The sequence below is a fragment of the Manis javanica genome, chromosome 15, assembly GCF_040802235.1.
Source record: "Manis javanica isolate MJ-LG chromosome 15, MJ_LKY, whole genome shotgun sequence".
Classification (NCBI taxonomy): Eukaryota; Metazoa; Chordata; class Mammalia; order Pholidota; family Manidae; genus Manis; species Manis javanica.
Genome location: NC_133170.1, coordinates 52,731,077 through 52,753,201, shown reverse-complemented (window position 1 = coordinate 52,753,201; position 22,125 = coordinate 52,731,077). Strand labels below are relative to the sequence as shown.

At 37.1% G+C, this 22,125-nt stretch overlaps 1 protein-coding gene across 7 annotated transcripts in view; it reads right to left on the bottom strand.

Moving 5' to 3' along the window:
- Positions 1 to 22,125, bottom strand: part of RBMS3 (RNA binding motif single stranded interacting protein 3) — a 1,487,986-nt gene that overhangs the window by 128,241 nt on the left and 1,337,620 nt on the right. For all 7 annotated transcript variants that reach the window (XM_073222890.1, XM_073222891.1, XM_037008613.2 and 4 more), the window contains one exon: positions 1,260 to 1,366. In XM_073222890.1, the coding sequence (XP_073078991.1) occupies positions 1,260 to 1,366 (107 nt within the window). The remainder of the gene's footprint in view (positions 1 to 1,259; positions 1,367 to 22,125) is intronic.

Genomic DNA, 22,125 nt, shown 5'->3' with positions numbered 1-22,125 from the left:
TAATGAGTGCTATCAGAAATCAGCTGTCTTCTTGGGGGCCGTAGGGGCTACCTGCTGATCACTAAAAACACATTCCTCAGCATTCCCTTCCTTTTTCCTCTTTTGAGCATAACAAAAACTCCCTTTCTAATGTTGAAAAATTGAAACTCTTGCCTTTTTTCATTAGTTCAGGTGCTTAATGATGATTCATGTCCTAAGGTAATGAGTTACAGATTACACAGTACTTGAACATAGGTACCTACTTAAAGAGGGGTTTTGAGACCCTGATGGAAGTACTCAAAACAGATGATAGCTTTAGATACTAAAAAATAGCTAAAGGTTTTGCTGAGGAAAATCCCATCTTCTTTTCTTTCCTCATGACTGTTCTTCCAGTGCTGAAAGTGTAAAATTTTGCATCAAGTAGGCTGCCTCTCAAATGATAAATGGATGAAGTAGGTGCTGTGAATAGAAATACTAAATAAAGCTCTTCTGTTGAAATTATGGCCTTGGTAAAAAAAATGGCATTTATTCAAATCATTCAAACAACTCCATTCCATTTCACAAAGAATGAAAAGACCTCTTAGAAGCCCAGACACCTTTTCCTCATCTGCTTACAACAAAAATAATCAAAAGGAATCCATTCTCAAGTGGCACTGAATCCACAGGCTTGCATTTCTACTGTTTTGTGCTAGGACGGCAAATGGATAACTAACTGTTAAATGCTTTTCTCCTTGTGAGAAGCAAAATCCTGTGTGTATCAACTTTTCTCTCTCCTTGATCAACAGAAAATCGTATTTCATATTGATATATATATATATAAAGCACAGAACAGCAGGTTTATGAATATATGGATATATGCATCAACATAAGGGCAAGTAAAGCATCTCAGGGGTAGAATAAGATAAATCTAAATTTTTGTTTGCTTTTTTCAAAACACGAACATTCAACTCTCACTATGGATTTCACTGAAAGTATTTTCTTAACTCCTATGATTATGGATCAATTCTTTGTTGGAAAGTCTTTTAGTGAGTGCCTGTCGGGTTCAAGTTTGGTTCAAGATGGAAGACTTACTGAAAGGCAGAACTGAGGTCAATTTTGAAGTCCTATGCCCTTCCTCAAGTAATTTTCTCCTGAGCATATTAACGGACTCCTTCTCATTTTCCCCTTAGAAGCAGTTTTCCACAGGACCTGATTTCATCATGGCCCTAAATGTCTGACTTGCTGCCCTTCTGAGAGATATCTGTTGCCAAATTTCTGAGCAAAAGTCAGTTAGGACTCACCTCTCCTTCCCTGGGCCAAGGCCTTCCATTCTGGGTGTATTTGCTTTGATTCTGTCTCTTCTTTTGTCCTCCATCAGCGAATTTGCACAGTAAAGGTTCACTAGGGGCTGGGAAGATAAGAAACCAATTCTATATTAGCAAATCCCCCTTCAGAAGAAGTGATGATTTGAGTCACAGTAGTTTGGGAGGCATGTCTTTTGAAGTCTTGCTTCTGGAGAGATTATTTGGCTCCCTTGTAGTCCAAATCCTGTGGGTCGCTGTTCTAACTATCTGGGCTTCAAAAAAGTACTGGCAGAATATAAAAGAATATAGCAAAGATCATTGAAAAAAATAATCACTTGAACAGAATGTGAATTTGACTTAGAAAAAAAGAGGGAAGTGTCCACCCATCCCAGTTAGGTTAGTGTTTCAAACACACAAGCCAGAAAGGGAGTCACTAATGCTAAGCTCCCCATCACAAAACTTAACTTAATTGCAGGTTCTGCCCTTCCCGGGAATGGAGTCTCATCAGTCATTCAGGCACCTGCCGGTCAGCCCTAGTGAGATAATCTGCCTGACAGATCTCTGCCAAACCCTAAAGGGACACGACCTCCCCGCGACCAATCCCCCTTGTGCTAGTTGATCTTCCTTGTCTCCCCTCCCTTCTGCCTTTCATTTTGTAGAGCTCCTCCCAACTCCTTTCTACCAGCTTGATGAGGCATCGCCAGATTCAGGAGTGGCTGAGTAAAGATCTTTACAATTTACTGAGCTGAATTTGGCTTTTTAACATTAGAAGTATATTCATAACCCTTATTTCTGTGTGGATAAATATTTCTCAAGGCCACTGTTTTCAGTGTAGAAGCTGTAGGATTCTATTCTGGAAAGAGATACTTAGAAGCATCTTTCTTAAGAGGGAATTATGTTCCAAATTGCAACCAAATGAGCTCTTTCCTCATCAATCCCCCACAATTTCAAAAAGGCTAGAAGTGGACTATTTGACCCGTTCATTCCAGTTTCCCAGAAAAACCCAGTCAGAATCCCAGGGAGAACAGTTATTTGGATATTAAGTGAACCACATGGTAAATATAGACAAAGAATATAGCCCTAATCAATGAATCACAGACTGGGGTAAGATGTGGTGATCCTGGGTGACTTACAGAAACTTACTTCCTAAGAAAAAGTGAATCAAACTGAAGTTTGACAGAACTGCTCTTCCAATAGTGACATTGCAAAATGGCAAAACCTTTAGAAACACAAAAGGGCAAAAATTATTCTTTGAGAACTGATGTCCCCTCCACATCCCTAACTGACTGGAAAAATTGCCACTGGTCGCAAACACAGATATATTTTTAAAAGAATGAATAAAGAGAAAGCCATATTGGCCTAACAAACTTGATCAATGCATAAACATGGCTGGGAGGGATTTTGTTAGCTTATTTGCTTACATAAACCAAACATTAATTTGTAAATTTGCAACCTAAAAACCAAAACGAACCTCCTCCTCTTCCTACCCCCTTGGAAAATGAGTTCTGATGAAGATTAATTATATTATTATTTGAAAGGGAGCAGAATTTGTCACCCCAAAATACATCTCTTTGGCATAAGGATTATTTTAGACAGATTGTTTTTAAGAAACAGCAGATAAAGGAAAAGCTCTGAAAACTGTGGAGAAGTGACCCTTTTGTAAGATACCTTTATATTTGTAAGAGAAATCTACATCTGCAAGGGTGTCTCCCTCTCTGTACCAGCAAGAGACGGATGATACTAAATCTCTGTAAGCTCTTATCAGTGGAGAAGGTAAAGACTTAAGTCTGTACAGCGGCCTTACGTTGGCTTATGTGCTTTACCTGGTCACCTCTCCTAACTGACTGACTCCCTAACATCTTTTTTGTTGAGCTGGACAAGGTACTTAAGATGGTGGCCTGGGCTCCCTCAGAGAATTACTCAATTTTCCCAGGTCTCTCCTATGTATACAGGAGGTACATGTTATTAAACTTTTGTTTGTTTTTCTTCTGTTTATTACAGGGGGTGTCAGACAAGAACCTAGAAGGGTGGAAGGAAATCTTTCTTCCTCTCCCACGTACTCCTAATTCCTCATCCATCCAGTGTCTTTGCCTTTGGATGAACTGTACTGTTGAGGCCTCTCATTCGGGCTCTTGGTCTGACCCCATGGGAATGGCTTTGGCCAATGAGATGTTAGTAGATGAGACACACTGAAAGTTGAAATGTTTTTAGGCACTGGGCCTGCTTCTTTTCCATCTCTGTGTGGCTATGTGAATATGCACGCCTAGTGTCTTGGAGGATGAGGTACAAATGTAGGTGAGTCATCCCTGCTTTTACAGCAGAGGTCAGACTAGGTCATCTGATGCTTAGCCGCCTCCTAGAGATGAGTGAGCTTCTCGAGGATCCGCAGGGATCCATAGATAACATGCAGCTGACCACGGGAAAGATATAAGCCTAGGTGAGGTCAGTTAAGACCATCCCACAAACGTATGAGCTAAATAAATCTGCATTGTTTCACACTACTAGTGTTTTTGTTTTGTAATTGATATTCAACATTACTCTCTTAGCAGGAAACTGATACCATTTCCCCCAACACCCATTCCTCCCCATTCCCACTCCTACCTAGGATTCCTTACATTTACTAATCTGGATAAAGAAAAGAAAACATTATGGAATTTATGAGACTTCCATTAGTTTACATTTTATTAGAAGCAGCTTTCTATTCATAAGTATTGGAGGAAATGGCTCAAACAGAGGAAAGGGGGTCACAATTGACCAAAAGAAAAAGAAATAAAACACACAAAATGTTTCCTGTCCTATAAAGACAGCATGTAGGGAATATGTAACTCATTCTGGCACACAACTCTGTCTATAGAGCAAAGAGTATTCACCAAAACTATGTGTAAGAAAATTTCCTGTGAGATTTATATATATATATATATATATATGAACATATATATGAAATTCCTCATCATAGAATATTTTCTCTGCTATTTTAAAGATTCAAATATATATCCAGAATTTGAATGGAAGGTATATCCATCCATTCAAATAAGATAGTCATTCTAACAAACATCATTCCTCATGGAGCACAAAGGCTTTTCAACTGTCTGCTCTTAAGAGCCTCTGCTTTCCATTATTTTGCTGAAGCCATGAAGATCACAAAGGGAAAGGCTGAGTCATGAAACGTCTGCAGACTGTCCCTACTGTAGGGACCAAAGGCAGGTTGCCCCAGATATGCCCCTTTGGCAGGCAGATTATGTCAGAGCTGAAAGCCACGAAGTCCAAAAGACTCAGGAAGAAACTCTGACCTTCCCTCATCAACTCCATAAAAAGAATTTAGACGCAGGACCTGCTGCAGGAAGAGGGCCATCACTTTAGATAACTATTATGATGTGAACTAGGTGTGGTACACAGGGAGGGATGGGGCTATGCCTTAGAATTTCTCTCTGTGCCCCATTGTTTCCGTGTGGCCCAGCAAACATTTGTTTACCAAACATTTACTCTTTCATATTCCTGTGAACTGCTCCCCTTTTTCTTTGAAGTCTCAGATCCCTACCCACTTCTCCTTGGTTCAGGATGACATACAGACCTCATTGCCCCCAATGGTCTTTGCAACCCATGCCTATGAAATCCACACACATATGTCATTAAACTTTGTTTTTTTCTTCCTGTTAATCTGTCTCATGTCAATTTGATTCTAGACCAGTGAGAAGAACCTCGAGGGATAGAGGAAAATTCTTTCTTCCCAACACTGCCATCACATTAGAAGCAGTGAAAGAAAATTCTTTCTCCAGATGAAAAACTGAGATTGTAAACACAATCACTGTGCCCCAAAACTATGTATAAGAAAATTTCTTGTGAGTTTCAAATATATATAGATATGTATCTATCTATATATATTCATATAATATGTATATATCTATATATATATTCATATACATATGAATATATGAATGAAATTCCTCACTACAGAGTATTTTCTCTCTTGCCACTTTAAAGATTCAAGGTACATCCATCCATTCAAATAAGATGGTCATTCTATCATGTGAGTTTATCACTGGTAATTATATAAACTTCTCACATAAGGCAAAAAATCTAGAAATGCCTTAACTTTCCTACTGTGAAAAATTGCAGATTCTTCTTTTTATGCTTCTTTGGAGTATGACTTTCATGAGTCATACTTCCTACTGCCTGAAGCAGGATTCTCTCCATTATCCCCTGACACTGACCCTCTGAGGGTACACAGTATACAGCTTCTAGTAGCCCAGAACACGGTAATGCTTCTCTTTAGATTGTTCATGTTTCTAGATGCCCCAAACATATTTTGGGTGCATTTAATTGGTAGGGGTGGCAGACTGCTTCCTGGGTTTGAGATCTGGCTCCCTGACTTACCAGCTACCAAACACTGGACACTTTTTTTTTCTACATTTTTATGACTTATTTTCCTAATACATAAGATGGGACAATAATATTACCCAACTCAGAGAGCTGTTGTGAGGATTAAAATAATTAATGAGTGGAAAGGGCTTAAAACAGCACATCACACCTAATTAAATATTAAATCCATGTTAGCTGCAATTATTATTGCTGCTCAGCATCTCTATTAACCAAGGCCCAGTCATCAGCTATGAAACTTGGTTACTTGTCACAGTCAGAGTTCAGAGGGTTTAATCAACTGGGCTTAATTTTCATCAGCTTTGTCCCATTTTAACCACATGGCAATTTGGCCTTAGAACTTGCCACTGATTATACTCCAAGAATGACAATGAGATTTGCTCATTGAGAGGATGTGTGTGTCCACAGTGGTTCCTGCTGACTATAGCTTGTCCCTGGACCATGTGGCCACCACAGTCCAGGTCCCACTCCTGAGCTATCATCAGAGTCTGGCTTCCATCATCTCCCATGAGCCATGCTCCTGCTATGTGTGTGAACATGTAATTGCCTAGATGGAATGTCATTTCTGTTTCTGTTGTTGTTCTTTTAAAATTATTATTATTACTATTATTATTACATTTTTGTCACTCAATGGCAACAGATCTATTGGCAGTTTAAATTAATCAAAGCTATATTTTACTACTAGGAAAAGTATCATGCCATCTATACAGAATAAAGGATCAAAATTTGCCACCCTAAAGGTATCTCTTAGGCATGTGGATTATTTTGTTGTAATTATTTTTGAGAAACAGAAGGCTCAGGAAGAAACTTCGACCTTCCCCCTAGCTGCCTAAAGAATTTAGCTAGAGGACCTGTTACCACCTTATAGATTAAACTACAGTGTAATATGAACTAGGTGTCATTGACACACAGGAACTTAGCAAAGTCTGTTTGTTAAAATTCTTATGTCCATTGTTTCTATTTGACCCAGGAAAAAATTTACCAAACATTTACTCTTTTTCATTTTCCTATAAACTGCCTTCCTTTTTAAGTCCCAAAGCCTTACCCACTTCTTGGTCTGGATGGCATATAAGCCTCATTTGCTTGACTGCCTGTGGGCTTCATAGTCTTATGGAGGCTCTTCATGTACATAATTAAATTTGATTTTCTCCTGTTAATCTGTCTCATATCCATTTCATTCTAGAATAGCCAACAGAGTCTTGAAAGGTAGAGGAAATGTTTTCCTCCCCAACATCAGCAAGGTTTCACTGGGGTTTTCCTTATCCAATCCTATATTAAAATGCTTAATAACTACTTTAGAGACAAGTTCCAAAAATTCTTTGTTGAAAGAGGTAATCTCTACCTTAAGTTCACTCTTCCTAAAACAATCACATACCTATAATTACATATCTAAAAAGGAAGCATTTTCCCAATTCCCTGTGTAAATATATGTATCAATATGTATAATAAATATATGCATATATATCACACGTTTATTTAAACAAGGGAGTTGATACATACATATATATTGAAAGAGAGCAGAATTTATCACCCCAAAATACACCTCTTTGGCATAAGGATTATTTTAGGCTGATTACTTTTAAGAAGTGGCAAAGGTGAAACTCTGAAAACCTAGTAGAAGTTACCCTTTTGTAAGAGCCATTTACATTTTTGTGGGAAATCTCCATGTGTAAGGGTGTCTCCCTCTCTGTACCAAAAGAGAAGGAAGGCTCTAAGTCTCTGGAGGCTCTCACCAGTGGAGTGAGGCCTCAGAGCTGTCCCCAGGGCCCCCTTTCCTGCTCTTTGCCTGCCTACCTCCCCTAACTGGCTTCCACTCACTTCCACTGAACAACATCTTTTGTCTTTAGTTGAAGGTAATATTCAAAGGTGGTGACTAGGGCCATTTTGAGGAGTTAGTTTTCCTGGGTAACAGGAGGAGGTATACATGTTATTAAACTTCTTTTGTTATTCTCCTGTTAATTTGTCTTTATTCAAATTGGTCTCAGCCAAGAACCTAGAAGGGTAGAAGGAAAATTATTTTTCCTTCCCTGACATATACACAGGCACAGACACTCATGCATACTTTAAAGCCCCTATTGTGAACCCTGGGGAGCTATGGAATTAGTGAACAACATTGGCAGGAAAAGAAAAGGCCCTGAATGAATTATTAACTGTAGGATTTCTTCTACTCATTGGCATATGGACATTTTGCAGAAGCCCCCTTGGAAAAAAGAATTACCAAATCATAATGTTAGCCCTCCAAGGATCAAGTATAGATAGACTGTGAGATTCTAGATTTTAGACGCACCTTGAAGTTTTCCATTACTGAAAAAGAGAACTTTCAAAAAATTATTTTTAACACTAAATGAAATTTAGAAAATCATGGAGCAGGACTTTTTTAGCTTTTAACTGAGATATCTTTGTGAATTGTGTTTTACGGTGTCTTAAAGGCTTCAAATCTTAGCTAGCTCCATAAGCTGTTATGCTATGGATATTGATAATGACTTTTCTGTGTTCATTGACATTGTTAAGTTGAGCTATCTTCTGTTACTTTATTAATTTGAAGATGATTATTATGGGAAAGCAGATCAGGCCACAGTATTGTACTAAATGAATTTACAAAAATAAAACCCCATAAACCAAGTTTTGAAATGCATCATAAAAAAACATGGGTTCTCCATAATAATGTCATTGAATTCCAGGCATGTGATTCTGATTGATAGTTTCCCAAAGGAGAATATTTCCTTGAGAGTGGAAGAGAAAACATTAGCAAATTAGATGAATTAAGATTTATATGATCTCTTAGTTTTTAGGTGATTTCTAAATCCCTCTAAGATAAAACCCAAACTCCTCCAATTAGAAGATAAGAATTTGTGCCTTTAACATGTCGTTCATCAGTCTCCTGTCACCCAGTGGCTTTTGGTCCCTTCACCTCTAAATGCTTTCCTCCTGCCTGGAATTTCCTTTCCTAGCTTCCCATGCAAACACCCACCATCTGGCAAACCACTAATCCACCTTTAGAATGTAGCTCACATGTCCCATTCCTGGGAAAGCCTTCTTTGAGTACTGCAGCTCACGTCAGAGTGAAATCATCCCATGCTTCCTTGGTTGAGTGCTGGGTCTATTTGTGCTAAGTCCTTGAACAATAGGAATGAATTTCCAGGCTTGTGGGTGGAAAATGATTACAGCAGAGGTCAGGGTAAAGGAGGTAAGTGTGTGTGTGGAGACTGTTAACAGCTTTGCACACAGGTGTATAGGATATTTCAAAGAGATACTGTTCAAAGTGTAGTCCAAGGCCTGGCAGCCATGGCATTAGCATTTGACAGCCTGTTAGGAATGCAGAATCCTGGGCCCTTCCCCAGACCTACTGAATTAAAATCTGCATTTGAACCAGATCCCCAGTGCACCCTAAAGGTGAAGCACTTATTTGATTTTGACTGGCTCCTTAACAGAAAGAAGAAGACATCTTGGCTGCAACACACGAATCCTCTGTGAGATGGATGAGAGGACTTCAGTAGCACAGAAATATTATATCGTCTACAATTTCCTGATTGCCATGTTATGGTGCTAATTAATTTTGTTTAGTCTCTTTTAACAGTAGTTAAAATTGAGACTAAATGAAGAAGAGGCCTTTGTGGAAGTGAGATGCAGTTATAAGCCACAGATTGCGAAATGATGGGAGACATTATGGTCTATCATGTAAATGGGGAGTATTTAAAATATAATTATAACAAAGCATGGCAATAAAGTTGCATGGTAATTATGAAGGAGTAATTACTATTTGTTTGTTAAGTGGAGTATTTCTAGTCTTCCAAACTTTGTATTAAACACGAAACATTCGGTGAATAAACTAATAAAATGATCTTAATGGCTTACAGGATTTGCAGCTTTAAGCAAATAAGTATTTTGCTGAGCAAAATTAATATAAAAAATTTCTTCTGATTTTTATCCAAAACTTAGCACACCTTCAGTTTCATGATTCACTAAGAATATTTTCTAACATTATATTCCACGAGGAGATAGTGACATACATTGTAGCTAATACATACCAACAGCACAGAGAGAAGTGGAACATTCCACCTTTTAGCATTCAGTTGATTTAAATTCTTCTAGTATTTATATGGGATTGTAGAGATGGTTTTTAAAAACATCTCCTTATTACCAAAACTTACAAGTCTGGTGGTTTTAATACTAAATACAGAATATCCTCACCTCAGGCAGATTATGAATCTTACTTCAGAAAAATAAAATAAAATAAAGGTAGGGTGGGAAGAGCTGGGTGGAGAAGAAAAGCTAATGACAACAGCAGTAGTTTATTAGGGGTGAACTTGTACAGTTTTGGAGAGATGAGATGAAGGAATTTTAAAAAAGACAACTTCAAGAACTAAGTTAAAATAGAATGAAATTTTAATGTAGGAACGTTTTTAACATGTGGATGTGGATCAATCAGAAAAAATATTCCTGTGATATTCAAGGTGACCTGTACTTTACAAAGCTGTTTCATAAGAATGAATTAAAAAAATAATGCTAATTGAAGGATATTAAACTTAGAAATATTTTTTAACACATGCCTTCATTAATTTATTTATTTTAAATATCTATTCAGTGTATATATGTGCTGCACGATCTGCGACTTTGGATGTGACAAAGTTGTCACAGTCTAGAGGGGGAGAAAGACAAGGGGAAAAGGAAAACTCTAACAGATTGCAATGGATGCTTGGAGAGAAATATTAATAGGTGTTTTGGGAGCATGCAGTGGATGTGGACTTAACAGCACTGTAGCCGCAGAACATCCTCCAGCTTAGAGAGCACATCCAGTACCCCAGAGTCTGGAAATGCCACAGTTCACGTACATGGCTCCCCCAGATCATGAATGAGCATGTGAAGGACTAATGCCAAGTGTTAATTATTCCAGTTAAGAACAGGTTTCTGTCAAATGTTTGCTGAATGATAATATGAATGAATGAGACGGACACAATGATAGGATTTAGTTAAAATGATGTTAGAACACCTGGGACCCTATAGACCTGAGGGTGAAAACTTGCAGCCATAAAACAATGAATTTGAACTTCATTCAGCACTTGCTCCACGGTCTTTATATTTCCTGGTCCCTCCTAACTGACCAGCATTCCTCACTTCCTTCCATATGCAGACAGTAGTCTGTACTGATTTGGAATAAATAATAATGATGTAAAAGTGATAGATGCAAACATATTTGTCACTAGCTCTGCGTCAGAACCTGCACCCTTATTTTTCCCGACTAATTCCAGAAGACTGGCTGCTGTTCTATCCAGGCAGCTATTTGGCTACGTTTCTCTTCAACTTCCAGCATCTTTTTTACTATTTAATTATGTTTTGTATACTATAATTAAGTGAGGGGTAGTGATTTGGGTAGTTCTTAGGATACACTTCCATCTTGGAAGGCATATAGCTTCTGTCATCTGATTCTAAAATGGATTTAATCTAAACCCTTTATTTTGTCAATAAGGAAAATAAAAGTTTAATGAATTGCCAGTTGATTTGTGGTAGCTGGTGGCAAAATCACCCAGAACTGTGTTTTTTCTGGATCTCTAATCAAATGGCTTACTTTCTCTCTTCCTTACCACTAGAGGCAAAAAGAAATGAGTTTTTTAAGCCATTCTTATGACTGATTTCATAATGTTGGGATGGAACAAAAAGATTGAGTGTTCATTAATATATGACTATCGTGGTTTTCTGTCCACAGGTTAGAATTAGAACTAAAAACCAAGCAACTGATAAGATCTCCTAAAACCATGTAATCTGTCACCAGAATAAGTTTGTCTTAACAGAATAAACACATTATATGGGTTGTATTTACATTAGGCACATGTTTACTCCTATCATTTAGGCCAAAATGAGCAAAGGAATATAAACAAAAACAGTGGAAATAAATAAAAGTTAATAACACTTAAAGTGTAATTTGCAAGTACATTCCCAATTTTATTCCTCAGTAATTGATTACTGCTTATATTTAGTTTCTATATAATTTTCTACTTTGGGGAACAGCCTTACAGAAAAGGAAAATGCCCCACAGTGATAATAAAAACAGAGAACAGCTGTTTGCCTAGACGCAGGCACAGAAAATCACTTTTTGATAAATTATATTATGGCCTAAGAAATTATCTCAGGCTCACCTCTGTTTTTTCTTTTTTGGTATCATTAATCGACAATTACATGAGGAATATTATGTTTACTAGACTCCCCCCATCACCAAGTTCCCCCCACATACCCCATTACAGTCACTGTCCATCAGAATAGTAAGATATAGAATCACTACTTGTCTTCTCTGTGTTGTACAGCCCTCCCTGTGCCCCCCTCCACATTATGTCTGCTAATTGTAGTGCCCCTTTTTTCCCCTTATCCCTCCCTTCCCACCCATCCTCCCCAGTCCCTTTCCCTTTGGTAACTGTTAGTCCATTCTTGGGTTCTGTGAGTCTGCTGCTGTTTTGCTCCTTCAGTTTTTTCTTTGTTCTTATACTCCACAGATGAGTGAAATCACTTGATACTTGTCTCACCTCTCTGTTTTAAGTATTAAAACAGTATCATTTATTTTTTATTTTGAACAACTCTCTGATAATTCTTTTCATATAGCAAAAGATTCTTTTTAGAAGAAAAACCAGAAACCATTTAGCAAATGACATAATGAAGAAAGTCAATGTGTCAAGTAGATGTGCTGAGGGTTAAATTGGGTCCCTTTTTTGGGAATATGATTGAAACATCATCTATGCTGAATGAAGACAATATTTTGACACTAAGTGGAAAGTGACAGCACATCCAAAAAGCATCAGCTGACTTACCTAGGACTGACTGATGTCCCCAATGACAGACTGGGAAACCTCATGTAGTTGGAAGGCAAACATCAAGGAAAAGGTTTCTAATGTAAAGAGTCTTTAACAATACAAGGATCTTATTTATTGACCAAGATGGGCCACACCTGCTCTTGCCTCTTTCCTTCTTTCTCCATATTTCCACAGTGCTGTGCTTGTCTCTGGTAGAGCTTTTTGCATACTGTTTGTAATATTTATAGATTACTATAAACTCTAGGTCACATGACACTTTTTTTAGAAAGAGGTAGAGAGAAGAAAAAGTACAGCTAAAATCTTATAGAGCACATACTCCTTTGATATTAAAAATGACTAAATACATAAATGGAAGAAAGACATTATGGAGTTAGTAAATTCAAACTATGCAAAGGTTAAAAATAAAAAACACAAGACCTCTTTTTCAACTCCCCCACTCCCTTTTCTTCTAATTCCTTCCAGGGAAATGCATAAATATACACTTATTAATCCATCTATCTATTCCTTTTATTTATTTATTTTGCATTCCAAAGGAGGCTCTATGGCTCAGCAGGTTGGCTCTGTTGTTTGCTGTAATTACATAAGAAGAGCTTTCCACATTAGCCCATTTCATCCTTTTCAAATGCTGCTCAGTATTGTAGCATAATTATCATGTACCATAATTTATAAATGTCCATAAATAGGGGACCAGCTCAATCTCATTACATTTCCCTAATGCAATTCCATGTTCTTCTCCACTGTGATGAGAATTTGATGTGAAGGAAGTCAGGAGCTGGGCCTATTCACCTTTGCCTCGCATTCACCCCATTGGCTTCACAAAGTGTCTGAAGGTAATACACATTCCATTCTCTGTTGATCAAATTATTGAGTAAATGCAGACAAACTAATTCCTTAAGGTTCTTTATATTAATGAAATTTTAAAGGGTTGATGAATGAGGGCACAAATGTTTCCTTTTAATAGAGCATAGAGTCCTATAATTTCCATATTCAAAAATAACTAGCTAGCCTACTCACAAAAGAAAACAAACAAGAAAGAATTCCAAGCCCTAACCCTAGGTGTAACTCTCATATCATATGGAACTCATGTTAACGGCCCTCAGAAAAAAACAAATGGAGGGAGGAAGGTAGGGGGAAATCTAATATTGAAAAACACCAGGATTCTTCCCAGTATCCACTTTCAATCCACCACCAAAGAAGCAAACTTACATGCACCCCCAAACTGAACTCAAAGTCAGGTCAAGAAAACATCTCAATTTCCCACATGCTGTTTCTAAGCATATATTTCCTGTGCTAGAGAAGGAGAGAATTCCCCAAATGCAGCAAACTGAGTTAGTAGAAATAAATATAATACCAGTTTCAAAGTGAAAGTTATATATTACAGTGTAGGTATCAGTTAACAAGGCATCAACTGGGATAAGAACCTCACCTTCAGTGGATAAAGGATTTACAAGGGCTGTGACTCAAGATGGAACTTCTAATTCAAGAGTCGAGGCACTGATATTGTGACAATTTGAAGAGTGCTTTCATGTAGCGCGAATCCCTTACTAATCAATACCAAACAAATTTAACCTAGACACTAGAAACTGAGAGTTTCAAAGAGGTATTAAAGATCATTCATGCTGTAAACAGCTACAGATAAATCAATCTAGGGAGTCATAAAAAAAAATATTGTGGCAGTCCCACCTGTGGAATTTAGTGTAAAAACAATGTGTACCAATAGCTATGAAATAGAATATCCATTTGTTCATGCTATACAAAAAAAAGGGATAAAACAGCTTAGGGGCTGGACTGCCCCAGGGGAAGGTTGAGTAACTGTCTTCCATCCATTTTTTCTAGATGAGTGTAAATTTTTCTGTTGGGACTGAGCAATAAGGTATTTTACAGGGACTCCAATTACCTACATAACTTTCTAAAACATGAACATTATCATGTTTATTCCCCAGATGCCCATCTACAGGATGAAGGCCAAGCTTCTTAGCACAAAACATCCAACATTATGACCTAAATATACACATCTCCATTCCACATACAGGACTACTCACAAAGGATTGAAAGTGCCACACCTAGATTTATTATACTGCTCCTTCTGTCTGACTAGCTGCCCTTTTTTCCCACTTAACCACTTCCCTAGAAGCCTTCCTGACCTCTTCTCCCATTCCCCAAGTTCCCATAGAAAGGCTTACCATAAATTAATTTTTAATACATTTATTTGATTTATTCATTCACCCTTGCTGGAAATTCATTCAAAATTAATTTGAATCTAATCCTGCATACCAGGTATTGTGCTATCCATGAAAGATTGAAGCAGTGAATAAAATGGACATAGTCTTAGCCCTTAAAGAATTTTCTTTGTGATAGCAAAGCAGACATGAAACAAGTAATAAAAAAATCACAAGTCAATTCCAAGCTCTTCCTTTACATGTCTATGTCTACCATATAAACATTGAATTTGCCACATGTAAAACACTCATCTCACTCATGTTTGTCTTTCTCCACCAATTCAAAAACCTCTTGAGGGTAGGATTTCTGCATTATTCATCTTTGTATTCCTAAAGTGCAATGTAGTTTCTGGAACATAGCAGATCACACACACACACAGTTTTAGTAAGTTCTCCTATTTTTCTTTTTTTTTCTTTCTTTCTTTTTTTAGGACAGAATACACTTTGAAAGCTGTCCTAAGGCTTGACAAAAGCAGAGCGCTGGGATTGTTCTGCACCCTCTCAGCTGAATAAACCAACTCCATTTTCATCCAGTCAGACAGTGGATATATCTGTCAAGTATTTGAAATATTTCTGCCTAAAAAGAGAGTCTCTAAGTTTCTTAATAATACATTTAATGTTGAATAAGTCGGTAAAGAAGGCTTTCTCATTTAAAGTAGGTGCTGGAAACCTTTTCCTGGTTTCCTAAAGATCATTGCAAATTTGGCTAGTTATATCTTGGACATACTCAGTAATTGCAGCAATTTACTTAAAAATAATCACAACCAAAGAAATAAATATTTTGCACTGAACACAGTTTGAATTTCCTGGCCTGACAATTAGATGCAAAATATGCAGAAGGAGTCACCAGCCAGGAGTCTATGAGTGTTCCTGAAATGGAAAAGTCATGTTTGACATAGTTCTCACAAACTGATGATGGCTGAAGGTATGAATTATAGAATCATCTTGCTGATAAGGAGTTTTATTTTCATAATCCCAATTTTACCCTTCACTCATTAATTGCAAAACCTTAGACCAGTCACTTAAAATTTCTGGAACTTATAAATTGTGGCTGCCCCCTAACTCATAGGACCATATGAATTTACATTCAGCACTTAACCTCAAACCTGGTATATAGTAGCATATGGTAAATATTTATTGAATGAATGACAGACTGGGAGTAATTCTGTGACCATCATGTAAGTGAGGCAGAGGGATAGCTTTTATGAACCATGAAGCACACGAAATAAATATTAGGCATTATTCATCTTGTTGGGCACATATAAAAGTTTACTTTTAGAGCCATTTTCCTGAAGCTGTGTCTCTCTTTTATTCTCACCATAGGAATAGTACAGTCAATTGAAAATAGACCTAAAACTCTGCAGGCATTACAGTGATGAATTTCAGAAGTGAGGAGAGTTCAAAGGTTCTATTTTAGACTATAAAACTTAGAGTGGTAAGAAGGAGAGCTTTCTTTTATATGGATTATGATCTGTTTTACCAGGTTGACTTTGTAAAAGACCTCCATATGCTACACTTCTATAAAACAGTCAGCTTTGTTTCACTCTTGTAGACATAGCACAGGAGAGACCCTGTCGAATTTACCAGATAAAATAAAGGACAAAGTATGACCATTCTTTACTTTTTCCATTTTGGGTGCTCTTAAGGAAAGTGAACTAGCATCTAGCTCTAACTAGCAACATCTGTCTTCTCTGTATGAGAATGAAATGAAACAACTCTCTTATGAGATTTGGTGAACTGCTCCTACCTTGGTTTGGGGCACATCACAGTGCAATCTTATTTGGCTAATGCCCTAAGGCTTAAGAAGAGTAAAGAGGAGGTTTTTGGAAAGGGCCTATCTCTAGATTCAATCTTACGATTGTTCACAGAGAAGTTGGTTCTAAGCAGAATGTCCATATTGTAAATTAATCACTTGGCCCTTTAAATGGGAAGCCAGTGTGAGAAGGCTGGTTTTAGATGGTAGGGGGAGAACTCCCTGCCTTTTTTCAAAACATAATGAGAACAGAGATATCAGAATATTCTTCTGATTAGAGCTATAAAAATGGAAAGTAAATTGCAATTTAAGATTTGATATGAACTGTAAATTCTAAAGAACAGGTGAAATTTCATAAGGTGAGTTATGTAGTGACATACTTTGAAATGAAGCTATTTATGTGCTAGAGACATTAGTGTATTACCATGTTTATTAATCAAAATAACTTGTTTTTGAGTTGAAACCAGAAGGTTGAGCAACTCTACACAGCTAATAAATGTCAGAACCAGATGTAATCCCTAGTATTTGATATTCTGTAGTTCATTTACCCACTGTTTCCTGTCTCATTTTATCCTTTCCTTACTTCTTATCAAAATTGTCATAATTTTGAATGATGACAGCCTTTTGTCAACAGTAAGGGAAGAAGATTCAGAACATTTACTCATCCAACAATTATTTACGTAGCACTTACTATATGTCAGACATTATGGTAGATCCTGCAGACCAAGACCAGTGAACAAAATGAAGTCCTTGCTGTCACAGGCATCACACCACAGTACAGCCAATTCACAAGCAAATTTATGAATATTATTTCATGTATGATAAGTGCTGAGAAAAAACAAGTCAAGGCAATGTAAGGGACAGAGAGGGACAGGGAGTGAGTAGTATTTTAAATAGAGTAATATGGAAAAGATCTTAGAAAAGGCCGAAATGAAAAGAAGCAGAAGACTTTGGAGGTAAGTGGAAAGGATGAGGTCCAGGAAATGGGACAGAAGTCCAAATGCCCTATGACTAGTGTGCTTGGCTGTGAGCAAGAATAGCAATGAAGTTGGAGCCCAAGAAGGAGGGTAAGGGGAGAAGTCAGAGAGCTGCTAGGGCTTCAGTGTTGGCTCTTTTTGTGATAGAGTAAAAGGGGATTTTCTATCTTGAGAGGTTAGCAGGGTGATAGCAAGGGATCCTCAGGAGAAAGATGCATCTCATGAGTTGAGTGTCAAGTTCCAAGGTCCAGCTGTTTCTAGGTATGTGGAGGTACTTCTGTTGCTAAACCTAACTACTTGGGTTTTCCTTCTTTGTAAAGATAGTAAATCTCACTATGGAATAAATGTTTTCATATTTAAATGAGAGTGTGGGAAGAAAGGCTCTCTAGGATCCTGCATTCTAAGAATCAGTGAAAGTCAACCTTAGGCCCTCTGGCTCCAATTCTCTAGGGATAGTGGGGAGAAGAATAGGTATTTCCTGCAATTAGGCCCAAAGGAGCCTAGAAAAGTAATAATAATATTATCTCAAAGGAACCAGAGTTTCAGTGGAAGAGTGAATGGAAGTAAAAGATAAGATAATAATGGGCATTCTTTCTTGTACCTTCAGTGAACATTACCCAAGAAAGTTGGTTAATGGGACATTTTTTTTGTGAATAATTTTGTAACCTGAGTAAAGCTGACCCTCCTTCATGGTCCAGTCTCAGCACAGAATAAAGTGCAAAGAAAAATAACCAAGAAACATTACATTAAAAAGCAATTAAAATCTATCTAACTATCTTTTAAAAAAAACAGGTAGATCCTATTGATAAATCCTCCTCTTTTTTTCTTTTCACTTTTTCTGAATATCACATCTACTGCAGGACTTTCTCGGTCTTCACAGCCTCCTTCCCCTTCTCCTAAATCATCTAGGATCCTGTCTTATTTTTTGTTAGTACTTTTCCAAAAGAGAATGTTGCCAGTCTATCCTATCTCCTTCGAAATTTGCAGCTCTTCCTGCCCATGATCCTTATCAGAAGAACAAAAAAACAGACATAGAAGATACTCCTTTGGAAGCTGAGGAGGAAAAGGTTGAAAATACTCAGGCACTCATAATTTTTCTCCCTAATATAATTGGTATGTTTATTGATTCTCCACTGTCTGAGCTGTTACTTCTAAATCCTCAAATTAGAAGGAATCAAGGATTATTTTACTAAATAGATGGGATCAACTCTAATTTAGCACTGTTATTATATGGTTATCAAAATGGACGTGCAGTATAAATTGCCTCCTACTTCAAATGCTTTTTATGTAAATGCAAGTTCTTTGTGGATGTGTGATGGTTTTGTTTGTTTTGTATTATTGGACCTCCCCAGTTTCTCTGATAATGAAATAGTTACATATCTATGGACATCTGAATGTGAAAGAAAGATAATTTGCAGCATCATCTGATTAACCCAAATGTTATGATAAAACAATCCTTTAGTGTCAGGGGTGAAAGGAATTCTGTGGGTTGTGTATGCATGCATATGTGTGAAAGATGATACTTTTAAAAAGGAACAGATTGAATATACTTCTCATTTATTCATATCTGTACTATTAGAGAAAAGCATATTGAATGGTCTCAAAAAGGCTTTTATTAACAATCAAAACAATACTTTGTGGTTTTCTAATCAAATAAAAATGATTCAAATTATACTCCAACATGGACGTTCTACCACTTAAAATGTGAAATTGAAAAATTTCCTAGAATCATAGCACTTTTTCCCCTTAACGTCTACTTAGGTTTTAGATTGTCCCCATACATTTTTGAGGCTCATTTATCAATCACATACAACCTCTTGAAAGTTGGTTAAAATAAACAAGCAAAAGCAAAACAAACCCTAAATTGCTCAATCATCCCTATATGCTTGTTTCCATTTATTCATTTTTTAAAAATAACCTATCTTTATGGAAATGTTCAAACATACACAGGAATAGAGAACAAAAAGTGAATCTCCGTATTCCCTTCATCCAATTTCAACAATTATTCATATAATATATACCAAAATAATTTTATCTAATATGCCCGACCTTTTTTTTTTTTGGCTGCAGTGTTTTCAGGCAATTCATAGAATATACTAAGGCTCTTCCATACAAACATGGTTTTCTCTAACAAACATTCCTGCTATGGTTTTTGTTTTGCTTTGTTTTGTTTTGTTTGGCTAATGTGTTTTTAAGCAATTCATAGAATACACAACGGATCTTACATAAAAGTCCCAGAGTATTTTTTCGGTCCCCGGTCTTCCCTTGGATTCCTTATTGGACTTTCCAAGTTCAAAGGTTGTCCTAGAACCTATAGCTATTAAATGAAATTATATGAGTGAGGCAGTGATAGAATGATGCTAAATGGCACAGCTTAAAAAAAATACAGATATATGAAGACAATGACTATGGCCTGTTGGAGAAAGGTGCTGTGAATGCTTTCCTGAGGGTCAGTGCCTGCACCCTGGCTGTGTGCTGGGCAAGACCTCCCAGAGCTTCCTTTGGAGGAAGGGCTTCCAGGGGCTCTCCTCTTCCTCCGTAATTGGCCATCAGCCACTGAGAAACAACACATTCGGCTCCATCACAGACATAGGGAGGCCTTGAGGAATAAGGTGAACACAGGTCTGTCTTTGTTCCCAACAGGTGTCCTGACATTCTACAAAATCTGTGGGGGAAGCTACATCCCACTATGTGGATTCACTGTTTTTTTAAAACACAAAAGTAGTGTGGTTCAGATTAATCCCTTTTTTCTAGACTTAGCAGACTTACCAGTCCAATAGCTTCATGAGAAAAAGAATTTCAAATGAGTCACTGATACCTCACTTTACAAGCATATGGCACTGGTCCAAGACTTAATATAGAAAATTATAGATCTTGGCCCAGGGTAATTTTAATCTCTTTCCGTAATAACAGGCTTTCAGCTACCGAAAGCCAGGGCTTTGCATGCTGAAATTGGAACTCTGACCCTGAGATACAAACTCATAACTTGTAAGCACAAAGAAAGATTCCAGAACTTTCAGGAGTTACATATAAATAAACATGGGTCAGATTATTTATCCAGACAATGTGTGTCTTGTACATTCTATCTTAGATCAGAGAAGGTAGGACTGCCTGTTCACTATAAACTATTGTACTGGACACAATTGAAAAGATAAAAGGCAGGTTTAATTTATCATTCTAAATGGCTTCATTTATTTATCTCCCCCAAAACAGGATTTCCCAAGATTGTGTCAGGTAAGAACTTCCTTGCAATGACAAATGTATTTACCCTATGCTATGTATTATCATATATATCTTAGAGTACCTCTGTATCTCTCGTTTCTTCCTGTGTCCTACATCAGATGGGCACGTGGAAGTGGTACATTACAACAAACTGCTTAATTGGTTAAAAATCCCAGTCTAATGTTTTATTTCATTGGAAAAAAAAGAGTGACAGAATTCTTTTTAAAATAAGGAAGGTATATAAGCCTATGATGAGTAAAACTATTCTTTCTTCTTGGTTAATCAATTCATGTGAGCACTGGATGAATACTCATTGAAAATAAATTTTCTGTTTTTGACCCTCAAATAAAATTTATTTGCCTGGATTGATAGTCTGTCTTTGTAAATTCTATGGTGTTTCCTGAGAGACCATTTATGAACTTCTACAACTAAGTTCTAAACTTTCTGACAACAGAACACAGAAAAGGAAAGGTATGGATTCATCCCATTACTGAATTGCATTCATAGCAAATAGTTACCTAGAAACAAGTTTAATCCTAAATTAACATTTTTTATCTTATTTGAAGGGCCAAAATATTTGCATGTGAATTAAAGCTGGCTTTAAGTCTAATAGGCATATCAAATGTTGCTGGTCTAAAGTGTAACTTTTTGGGATACAAACTCTGGGGGATACAAACTACATGTTTTTCCCGTCTTCTTATTTCAGTACCAACCCCCTAGTTGCTGATACCCCAAAATCTAAGAGGCTTCCTTCCTTTACCTCCAAATCCTTACCGACCCTTTGAGGTGACTTTTGAAATACATCTTCAGTCTTTCCCTTGTGCCTATCTCCCCACCCATTTAATTTGTTCAAAAGGAACACTATCTTGCTGGAATTATAGGTTTTCCCATGAACTAGTCAGTGATTTTTCTAAAGCAAAAATCAGGTTGTGATCCTCTCCTGCTTGAAAATCTCCAACAGTTTCTCATCAAACTCCAAAAAAAATATCAAACTCTTCATAGACAAAGGTCGGTGCTTATCTCTACAGCCTCATCTCTAACCATTCTGCCTGTTGCTGACTCAGCTCTAATTACATTTGAGCAAGTCAATGTAGCTTTTGTTTGGAGGCTTTATAATTGGAATTCTGCCAGGAAGGCTCTTTCCCCAAACACCTTTGTGTCATTCAAATCTCAGCAGAAATGTTACTTCAGTGAGTCGATCCCTAATCATGCAAAATGAATTTTTAATCAAATCTTCCTGATTTTGGTATAGTCACAGGAATTATCATCACCTAAAATTACAGTTTGTTATATTTGCTTCTTTATTGGCTGTTTCCCCCTTCACTGCCCCAGAATTCAAATTCCAAGGAAATAAACAGTTTGCCTATCTTTATTGCTCCTCCCTGGCCTCTAGAATATACTGGACACTTAATAAATATTGAGTAAATGATTAATAATTGTATATATTTGCCACAAATGGCATTAAAAATCAGTATCTTATTAATCTATACATGCTAAAATGAATAAAGAAATGTT